General features: G+C 48.2%; 1 protein-coding gene across 1 annotated transcript; it reads right to left on the reverse strand.

The window, feature by feature from the left end:
• Positions 1 to 268: 268 nt before the first annotated feature.
• Positions 269 to 3,159, reverse strand: CCN1 (cellular communication network factor 1). The gene is made up of 5 exons (XM_045835583.1): positions 2,873 to 3,159; positions 2,370 to 2,583; positions 1,664 to 2,020; positions 1,322 to 1,533; positions 269 to 1,208 (listed from the first exon to the last, which is right to left on the reverse strand). Exons 1-5 carry the CDS (start codon positions 2,939 to 2,941, stop codon positions 906 to 908), a joined length of 1,155 nt encoding a protein of 384 aa, XP_045691539.1. The 5' UTR covers positions 2,942 to 3,159; the 3' UTR covers positions 269 to 905.
• Between the last annotated feature and the right edge of the window lie 7,951 nt (positions 3,160 to 11,110).

The following is an 11,110-nucleotide window of genomic DNA, read 5'->3' on the forward strand; positions in this document are numbered from 1 at the left end:
CTTCTTGTGCTTCTCAATGCCTGGTGTTCAATGCAGTTTTTATGCAGACTATTTTAAATGCAAAAGTCTTTCTCTACTGATGATATAAAAGCAGCCGTTGTCTTACTTTTGTAGGTTATTTCCTTGCTCTATCCCAAGTACCTAGAACAGACCCTGGCACTAAACAGACATTCAGTGAATCCCACTTGAATGATTGCACAGACAAGCCAGAATGACTTTGGGCAATCTCTAAAAATATCAAATGCCATACACTCAGATATTAGGTAAATATTTCTTTATTAAATGATTAATTCCATAAATAAATTCTTTTCACTGAATATAAAATTAAAATCATTTACAAATTATTCCAGTATTACATTTCCCACCCTCCCCAAAAGCTACATTTTGATAAATAAAAACATTCAGTCTTAAAAACACCTGATTTCTGTTTGTAGTTTAGAGTGCAGATAGCTGCCTCTCACGGACACTCACAGAGTGTCCCCTTCAGGAGGGGATGTAGCCCCTTCCCACTTATTTCTGTCAAAGGACGAAGGCTTTAACTGTCCAAATAATCGTATTATCTTTTACAGTTGCAGAACTGAAAGGAACAAAGCCTACAGGAAAACACACTTACTAAATAATTTACAAACAGAAAACAGAACGTCATCAACACCACACGCTCCAACATGAAGCAGTAACATGTGCTCCAATATTATGAAGCAAAGTATTTTCCAATTGCGGCTGCATTAGTGTCCATCCACACCAGCATACCTGGCAGTTTCGAAATACCTTAACACTACTCAAGAATGAGCAATACATCCCTTCTACAATGAGTCCCTTCACCCTCACCTCCCCCACCCATGTCTCCATGATTCTGGCACTCTTCCCCCATTTGTCCACCCTTGTGCTGGAAACCCAGGTGGCATTTAGTCCCTAAATTTGTGAATGTCATTGAACAGCCGGTAGAAGGGAAACGCAGCCTCGCTGGCATGTGGGCAGTTGTAGTTGCATTTGCAGGACTGGATCATCATGACGTTCTTGGAAAACGTCTCCCCGTCTTCACAGCGGAAACGCATCTTCACAGTCCTGGTCTGCTGGGGTGTGCAGCATCGGCCATCCACGCAGGAGCCGCAGTACTTGGGCCGGTATTTCTTCACACTTGAACATCCAGCATAAGTAAATTTGACTGGTTCGGGAGATTTCTTGGTCTTGCTGCATTTCTTACCCTTCTGTAAGAAAGATGAGAAGAAAAGTTAGGGGCAGTGGTTCTCCTTCTTGGAAGAGAGGTTCACACCTCACCCAGCTACCCAGGAACAGTCCACCTGCCACCACAGGCACTTACTTTTAGGCTGCTGTACATTGGCTGTCCACAAGGCCGCACTTCACAAATCCGGGTTTCCTTCACCAGGCGGCATTCAGGGTTGTCATTGGTGACTCGTGTAGAGATACCAGTTCCACAGGTCTTAGAGCACTGGGACCATGAAGTTGTTTGAACAATACATTTCTGGCCATGTAAAGAAGGGTTGTATAGGATGCGAGGCTCCATTCCAAACACTGAGGAGACAAATAAGAGGGAAGATTTCTCAGAGGCTTACTGACAACAGATTCAAGTCCTCATTTCTACAAAGCATCAAACTAAGAATGTATTTCAGTACTGTGTCTTAAAGGCTCAGTTTCAACTTACCAGGGAGCTGCTTGAGGGAGCCACCTTCTCCAAATGCAATTAATTCATTGTTTCTCGTTAACTCCACCTCTGAAGCATCGAATGTGGGCCCCTTGCCCAGGAAATCATCACTGTCCTCCATGGGGTCCTTGGCATGATCCTCATCACAGACCCACTTCTCACAGCACTGTCCAGTAACTTTGACCAGTCGAGGGTTGGGACAGCCCAGGTTGGGGAGAGAAAGTTCTTGAGGACACAGAGGAATGCACCCCACAGCACCATCAATACATGTACACTGATGTTTACAGTTGGGCTGGAAACTTTCCCCGTTCTGGTAGATTCTGGAGTTATATTCACAGGGTCTGCCCTCTGACTGAGCTGCAAGGAGCACCAAAAGAGAAAGGGAGAAGAGAATCAAGTTAAGATTCCGAGCCACGGCCTGAAGCTCATACATATTTTCTGCTGTTAAATTCAATTTATGGTAAAGTTCCCTACAATTCCCCAGAGACTCCAGACCAGAACAATAAGTTAGTCAGGAATCACTTTTCCGTATGCGCTTTTCGTTGGGCCCAGACACACTGAATTGCATTCCAGACTGCTGAAATCATGTGCCTTTCTGCCAAGCTACCAACAACAAAGCATCACCATACATGGTCTCAAAATTACTAAACTTCTGGACTACGGGGACTATTATTTTTTTAAAGGGGCCAAACCACAAGCATCTTACCTCTGCAGATCCCCTTCAGAGCGGTGGAGCTGGCGCCGAAATTGCATTCCAGCCCCTTGGTGTGGTCGCAGGGCTGCGTTTTGCTGCAGTCCTCGTTTAGCTGCTTGGCGCAGACCTTACAGCAGCCACAGCCGTCCCAGACCAGCCCGACTCCCGGGGCGCACTTGGGCGCCTCCAGGGGGCAGCGGCAGGCGTCTGGGCAGGTGGCGCGCGCCTGGAGGGGGAAAAGACTCGAATGAGACTCGGCGCAGTGAGCAGGAGAGCACCCAGGGGTGCTCCAGTCTCTTATCCCGTCCCGCCAGCCGGGCCACTCCGGGCAGGGCTGCGTCGGCCAGGAGGCCCCAGACACATCCTTACGGGGAGTTTAAAGAAAAAGCTACCCTGAACTTTTTAGTTTAGGTTTTCGTTTTCGGTTTTTTCTTTTTTTTTTCTGCGGTGGGCAATCTGGGGAAAGGCCAAGGCGCTGGGACAACGGATACGGAAGGGGAGGCAAAAGAACTCACCGCCTTGGCCAAGTTGACGAAGAAGACGACGATGAAGGCGACAAGTGTACTGGCCGCGAAGAACCTCATTGTGGCGCGCAGGAGTCCAGGCAAGCACCGAAGCAAAGACGCCAACACACCAGTGCGCAGAGTACAGACACTGCACGGCTAGGTCGGGCCACGGGCGCGGAGGGCGGGGTGGCAGGGAGGCGAGGGCCGCGGCGCCGAGCGGGCTGCGGACGTCCTTCTGCTGAGGTCCTTCCCGAGCAGGAGCGGAGAGCTCGGGTAGTGCTCTGAGGCGGTCTCGCTCGCGGTCTGCTCCAGCGCGCAGAGCCCGCCCTTTATACGGGCCGGCCGCGGCGCCGCGTGTTGCAGTGACGTCGGCTCAGTCTGCGCGTTCCAGAATTCTCAAACATCTCAGGAATGCGGTTGGCGCGGGCTGCTGCCAAGCCCCTCCCCCGGCTCCGTTGCACCTTCTCTCTCCCCCCTTTTTTTTGGTCCTGGACCCAAGAAAACAATCTTCCGTTTTTCCACTTTAAGTAACGACTTGTATTGGGGAGAGCTCGTTTTGGGGATGATGGTGGAAGGGGTCGAGCGCGGCGAGTTCAGAACTTTGCCTGAATTGGGAGGTGGGAGGACCTGAGAGGGAGGAACAAAAGTCGTTCTGTTTGGTGATGCCGTGTTGACCCGGCAGCCTTGGAAGCCCTCAACCAGGAAGGCAAAGAGCTGTTTGCTTGTTTACAACGAAGGTGAGAGGCAAGTTATCTATTGAGAGAGGCGAAGGGGGAAGGGGCAGTGTGTCTCTGAGCCAGTGATCTACTTGTGGACTTCATAGAGGCGCGCTCGGATCCAGTCCCAAAGCTTTGGCATGGTGTTTATTAGCCGAGATGAGTGTATTGCAAACTAATACCCGCTGTGGCATTTATGAATGAGAAAGGGAGAAAATCAACTTCACCCTTGTCTGGCAAATTTCCAGGCAGAGGTCTTCCCTCTTCCGCACTCCCCCCCCCACGCCCCCGCGCTCTTCCCTCCCCTTTTCGGTCTTTCGTACTTGTTTGTTTTTGGAGGTTCCCACTTTAGTTCCAGCCCACTGCCTGGGTTGGAAGTCCGAAAGGAAACGAACGCAGGGAGTTGTCCGGCAGGCTGCCTTACACTTCCTCGCGGATGCGGGAGACCCGGTGGGCGCTTCCAGCCTCCCTCCGCCGGCCCGGACGGGAGGCAATGCACACTCAGCAGCCAGCCAAGCGGAAGGGACCACCGTGGAGTGCTTTATACTGAGCGCATCACCAGAATGGACTGCAAGGCCGAACCAGATTCCAGTCCCATTGCGCCCAATGGAACTCTGGAAATAGACTCCTTAAAGCTGAAAGTTTTGCGGAATTTTTAAATCCTTTCCTTGGGACCATTTAGTAACCTCCCAGTTCAAGTGAATTGTAATGATTTTCTCTCCAAGTACAGAGAAATAAGAGATGTAGAATGTAATACTCTGTTATAAAAATGTTAGCAGATTTTAAGATTCTAGCCTATCTGCAACACGCTCAGCAGAAGACCCCCCCACACACAAAAGTTTACTTTAACAGCATCAGTATCATTAGTGTGATTGAAAACTTTCCCTTGAAGTTGCTAAAATACCTTCTTGTGTGATTTTAATAAAAACATACACAAGTAATCATGTCTATCTCCCTTTTATATGTGGTTTAGGAGGACTGCGTGTCTATTGTGCATTTTAATGTTTAGGGCTGTTCAGGCTTCATAATTCAACACTTGTTTAAAAAGGTATTCAGTGCTGACTTTTCTGTGATAGAGAAGCACGGACGAAACTATTGCAGTAAAAATATTCTCCAATGAAGAGAACTAGCAGGAAGGAGTTAAGTTTCATTCATTCAAAAGTGCCCTCTCTGAGGCTTTTGCTCAAGGAAGTGGGATCTTGAAGACTTTGGTGGAGAGGTTTGTCTTTTCAAGACAATATATTGTCAGGTTGTTATGCAAATAAAGCGAGGAATGTCTGGACCCTACATTGTACCCAGGTAAATCCATCAGTTATTGCTTAGAAAAAAATGACTTTTCTTCTGTTAGAGTTTTACTGTTGTTTCCTTTCTAATGAAGTGACTGGGACCAGGGTGAGTAGGGGCAGTACAGGGTGGAGGGGGTGGTGGAAAGAGAATGGATGGAGAGGAGTGTTCCTGGCTTCTGTTGTGGTGTCTTTTCTATTTGACTTCATGGTTGTAAGTATTTCCAGATGGTGAATCAGACACCAGACGTAACAATATTTCCATATTTGGGTATAGCAGTAGCCTGCGTTTTTAACATTTTTCTGCCTGTTATCCAACCACAAAGCATTCTTGACAACTTCAAATGTTAAATATAGACTTAACTTCTGTTCCCAGAGCAGGAAATTCTTTGGAATTCCTTGTTTTTCACGCAATCTGTCCATCATGATTTAAAATAAAATTACAGTGGATGATCCAACTGGCCTGTGTGTATATCTTCTTCCCTTATTGAAGCAAGGGTAGGGGATTGGGCAAAGAGATTCAGTTTGCTGCGTAGCATTCAAACACGCCATTCCAAGGATTCCTTTAAAAATCAGATTAAAGTTTTCTGAGAGGGGCGTGTGAGTTTGCCTCTGGACTTTAACTATCGAATCTTAGAGGATGCTTTTGAATCGGAGGAGAAACCTAGAAAACCCTACGGTCTGTTGTCCATGTGAAGTGGGTAGTGTGTTGGGGTGGGGCCGGGGGAGCTGTAGCAAACAGGGCCAGGAGGTGGAGAGTGGAGAGACAGAAGTAACTTACCCGCACAGCCTTTCCATATACTATGTTCTGGTGAGCCTGGTAGTAAAGCAAGGCATCAGGAGAGAGAAACAGAAGTTCCTGACGCCCTGCTCAAGGACTGTCCAGAAACCTCAGACGTCCTGTCGCCTTCTAGCCTCCTCTGCAAATCGGTTCGCGTTGACAGAATGGAGGGATGTATACAAATGTTTATGGGTATGTGTTGCTTTGGTGCTAATTCTGTATGGCTCTTTTGCTCTATTTCCTCCCTCTTGCTCCCTTCCTCCCTCCCTCCCTCTACGGGTGCCCCAGGAGGGAATAACGAGCCGCCTTGTTTCCCTGGACTACAAGGCGCGGTGAAGGGGCTGCTTGTCTTCTGCAGTGCCTGGCTTTGGGCTGAGTGATGCGGACGTCTCTCACTCGCTGCTGCCAGGGAATTTTAGGTCACCAAAAGAAGGCTTCACTGTCTGGCGGCGACTGAGAATAATAATCACCTTAAACTTGATGACTCTGGTTTCCTAGCCCTGGACCAGTGGTTTTCAAATCTAAGCGTCTCAGAATCACCTGGAGGGCTGGTTAAAGAATGATTGCCAGGCCCCATGCCAGAGATCTTATTAGTTATGTTTCTAACAAGTCCCTAGGTGATGATGATGAGGCTGCTGATGCAGGGGATCACGCCCCGAGAACCACTGCCTTGGACCACAGGAGTGCTTAATACTCGCCTGCACGCCTTGCCTCACAACGCCACTTTTTATACTCCTTAATGAACACAAAAATTTATGATGACTGAGAAAGGCCACCTTTAAAGTGGCGCCCCGTGCCATCCTCTTTCACTCCACACCCCTCCATCCAACCTCTCACCACCACCCGGTGGGGTGATCGCAAGGAGAGCTAGAGGAAGCCAAGAGAGCGGCGGGAAGTGGGTGGCAGACGCTCGGGGTGGGGGCCCGGGGCCGGAGCCCCGGGGCGATCTCGGCTGCCAGCCACCCGCCGCCCCCTGCCGGCTGCCTGACCTGCGCGCCCGAAGTCGCTGCCGTTGCCCTGACTCCCGGTTTCCGGCGGCGCAGGACGTTTCCAGCCCCAGCCCATATTTGGTGAAAGTCTTTCAAGACTCTGTCATCTAGCTCCCGGGGGCGGTGGCCGCAGCCGCGGTCCGAGTTTCTGGCCAGATATCTGCGGGGGGCCACCGCACTGCTGAAAAGTACCCGCGCCTAGGGCTCGGCCGCCGGGCCCCGGGTGGTGTGACGGGCCGGCACGCGGGCCCCGGGGAGACCCCTGCAGCTCAGCCCCTGTCTGCACCCCTGCGAGGGCCGAGGGCCTCCCCGCGCTGCGTGGGAGGCTGGCTCGGGGAGAGCGCTGGGCGGATCGTGCCACTTTTCCCGACCATCCCGCCATTGACCCGTCTTCCCAGTGGGGCGGCGAGTTGCCGCGCTGTGCCAGACTTGGAGGGTACGCCCAGGCGCAGGGGCATGGGTGTGTGTGTGGGAGGGCGGTGTTTGCTCAGACTTGGAGCCCTCCCCAGAGTGGAAACAAGGAATTGACTCTGGGGAGAGGTCCCAAAGGGCCTGGTCCTAGTATCCCCAGAAGAGAGAGGCGCTGGAGCTGGAGCTGGAGCTGGATCTTTGTTTCTCTTGGTCTCCCTCAGTCCCCTTCTCTTTTCTGCATCAGTAAGTTCCACGGGTGGGGGCAGGAGGCACCTCTGGATAGGAAGCCCTAGCTAGCCTGCTACCTTCGGTAAGCTGCTCTGCTCTCTAGGCCTTACATCCTTCATCAGTAAATCGGGAAAGGAGACAGCAGGTTGTAAAACTGGAACAGTCCCTTTAAGGGCTAAATCTCATGCCATCCTCTCCTAATAACGACAGAAGCAAACACTTACATAGGGCTCACTCTATGTCAGATACCGTTTTGAACACCTACTATATATTGACACATTTAATTCTCCAATGGCCCACTGAGGCAGATGCTCCTGTCAGTTAATATCTTTTTCCATCTAAATGAGGAAATGTAAGTGAGTGATTAGCTGAAAGGCACAAAGTAGGTAGCAGAACTGGGCTAAGGCATCTTGGTTCCCAGGGGCCTTGCATTCAACCACAATACATATTACCTATTCCCCATCTCTTCCTTCAGACACTCAGACCTTCCTCTCTGCTGGAAGTTTTACCTTTGTTTTAATTCTATCACAACTTACCCAGATATTCCAGGGTAAATGCATCAGATAGAAAAGTAGTTGATAAGTTAACTAAAGCTGTGCTAACCTTGGAGAGTTGCCTGATATACTGGATTCTGGAGGAGGAGTGAGGAAGGTATGTTCCATTTAAACAGAAAAAAAATACTTAATGCAAATAAGCTGACACCATGGACTTTTTGGCGCCTTGGCAGGCTGATAGGGAAGATATCTGGGATCGTTGAGCTCCTTCTTACACTTCACCAGCTACACTGACCAGGCAGTCCCTACTTCTGGAGGAAGACTTGGCCCGTTGAGAACTGCTTTTGTCACGGAGATAAGATTTTTGAGGTCACTTGACGTTCATCAGTCTCAGCATGCCTGTGGGCTGGATATGCTTTGAGCCTGTTTTTTCTAACTATATGTTGAGTACAATTACCCAGGTATCCGAGGACACATTGTTTTTCCTCTCTGAAGCCCAGATTTATTGAGTTTACACTGTGTGTCATTGCACTATGGTAAGTACTGGTGACAAAAAAGAGGACTTTTAACATTGACCTTCTCCTTGAGGATTGTACAGCCTGGTGCTAGAGTGAGTACAATGTGCTGTGTGTTCACTTCTCCACCTGGGGAGTGAGGATGGAACTGATCTGAGTTTGAAAAAATGAGCAAGAATCGGATGCTGTGGAGAGCAGTTGAGACACAGGGACCAGAGCCACCACCTTGCATGATGAGGGTGGCTGGACCACAGGATTACTTGTGGGGACTGGCAAGAGCAGTCATTCTGCAAATGGCTCTGCCTGTCATGGCACAAGGACTCTGCCTACAGGCAGTGGGAAGCCCTGTGGGGTTTTGCCTGGCTTTCCCTATCTATAAGATAATGGGGTTGCCCCAGCTCAGGGGACATGCACTAAAGGGCTCACAGGGATCAGACAGATAATAACAGGCCATTTCAAGGATTAGTGCCAGCTAACGCTTGACCTCAGCTTTGGGGAGCTGTGGGGACAGTGGGGACCACCTGTGTGGAGCTGAGTTGTTGGAAGGTGAAAATGTAAGTCCGGCGTTTGCCTATTTTCTCATTTTTAAGAGATACCACACCTCTGGATTTTTATGTGAAGTCTTTTAATTTTGAAACTGTTGGCAACTAGTGAAAACAACGTTAACATACCATCTAAGTTAATAGTAGGAAAACCAAAGAAGACAATGCCAGGGGGCTGCCGGTTGTGATGGCCACACTGAGTGTCTCCAAGCAGTGTCCTGCTCGAGCACTGCTACTCTCGGCCACTCGTAAAATTTCAGGGAATGGCACCCGGGGCTCCATTTAATTGTCAGGTTTAATTTAATTGGCTAGATTTTCATATGTTTTAGAACCAGGACTGCCACGTGACTCAGTTGTAAGAGTCCATCAACAAAATTGGAGTAAGCGTCTTTCCTAATTTTTTACTTTACTCACTACCCAAACACTATTCAGTCTCCCTCTTTCTTTTCTGCCTGAGTTTATGTTGTAAGCAGCTGGCATTGCTTTGGCAGCATGACAGGAAATGATTTTTTAAGGGCATTCGTATCCAATAGGAACTATATCTGTTTATTTGCTCCACCTGGCATCTGTCCACAGGAAGCCAGGCATTTCTAACCCCCTTACCTTACAGAACTTCTTGTTTTGTGATACTGCATGGCATAAACATTTCATTGGAATGGACCGGAAGGCACCTCTCCCACTCCACCCTGCAATCCATCTTCTAGACATGATTGAGCAATATGAAACATATTAATTATAAGTCACTATCAAATGGGTTGGCACAAGAGTCAAGGGATTAAGAATTAACCTCTGCCTCATATGTTTTATTTCCAAAGATACCTGTCTCTTCATTGCCCACACAAAACCACACAAACTATATTCAGCATTTAGAAAGGATTTGATTTGGCCACAGTATATGAGCACTCAGATCCTGCAGAGAGATTGAAGCCGATTATTCGTGCCAACTTTTTCAGGTTTGAGGATTACTTATAAAGGAGGATTCTGGCAGTTGAGCTGATTGTGTGAAATAAGACATAAGACATGTTTAATGCATAGCAGGATGCTTGACACCTAGTAAGTGCATAATAAATTACAATTATCTTACTGCTAAGCACCACCATTACCTTCACTTTTACTGCAGTTAGCATAGAATGAACTAGCCTTATTCCCTACAGAATATCCTATATTCTTTAAACTAGATGAACTCTAATTATAAAATCATTGGACAAATGGCATATAAATGATGTAATTTAAAAGATTCATCCAGAAAATACTCAAGAAAGAAAGTACTCAGATGGCCTTGCTTGTCCTAGAATTGCAACTTTGCCTACAGGCAGTGGTAAGCCATGGGAGATTGTGTCTTGTTTTCCACATCTGAAAGGTAACAGGTCCTTTCAGTTCAGAGGTCATGCCCTCAAGTGCCCCGGAATCAGCCAGGTGCAAAATGTTTTGCCTGGGTACTAATGCCAGGTGACACTTGGCCTCAGCACTGGGTACCCGTGGGGACAGTTATGTCTATGGGGCCTGGGTTTTGTCTACCAAAGACTGGACAGTTAGTATATATAGATGAGTTAAGATCTCATCTACTGTTTATAACCAGCCTTGTAGGGTATTTTATTTTCATTTAAATAATGAGAAAAGTGAGGCTTAGTTGGAATCAGGAACACATGCAAGGGCACAGAGCTGTTAAGGTAGAGCAGCATCTATCTCCAGAGGCCATTTCTTTTGAAGGAGAACATGGTATTTGCCCTCCATGAAATCTGCCTTTAAGTTTAGGAACTTTCCCTCAACCTCTTGACTTTCCCTGAACAACTGATTGTGGATGTCACTTAATTATCTTTCCAAGTGTGTCTCAAACTTCTTTGTGTTTTCAGTAATTATGCACCCCAGTTTCTCCACAACAGTCTGATAATGAATGAGTTAAACAATAACAGAGGGTTTCTTCCTCAGTGACTCTTGCCTGAGCTTGTTCCTATTTCCTCTGAAGAAAAAGAGATGCGTCAGACCTGAGGAGGGACTCAGAGATTGAGAGATACTTCCACCTAACAGTCATCGGCACTGATTTTGCTCCCTAAGGCAGATGGAGCTGTCACCTCCCACGACCTGTGGTCACTCTCACAACAGCTACCACGCACAGAGCCCTCCAGGCACTCACCAAGAATGCTCTGTGAGTGCCTCACGAAAGCCATCCCCAGACTTGGATGTGGGGGTGGGGTGCCCAAGGTTATGGTGATAAATGAAAAGCATGATGTTGCAGTCGGAGGTTAGATCTAGACATTTCTTTGAAATCTTTTGCCCCTCTCCTTTAA

The sequence above is a fragment of the Phyllostomus hastatus genome, unplaced genomic scaffold (genome assembly GCF_019186645.2).
Source record: "Phyllostomus hastatus isolate PE091 unplaced genomic scaffold, TTU_PhHast_1.1 phas_contig_209, whole genome shotgun sequence".
In the NCBI taxonomy this organism is placed as follows: Eukaryota; Metazoa; Chordata; class Mammalia; order Chiroptera; family Phyllostomidae; genus Phyllostomus; species Phyllostomus hastatus.

Coding starts and splice junctions, on each gene's coding strand:
- CCN1 (XM_045835583.1), bottom strand. CDS start 2,941: ATGAGGTTCTTCGCGGCCAGTACACTTGTCGCCTTCATCGTCGTCTTC. Junction 2,584..2,872: donor TCGTCAACTTGGCCAAGGCG/GTGAGTTCTTTT, acceptor TTCCCCCTCCAG/GCGCGCGCCACCTGCCCAGA. Junction 1,534..1,663: donor CTCCCTCAAGCAGCTCCCTG/GTAAGTTGAAAC, acceptor TTGTCTCCTCAG/TGTTTGGAATGGAGCCTCGC.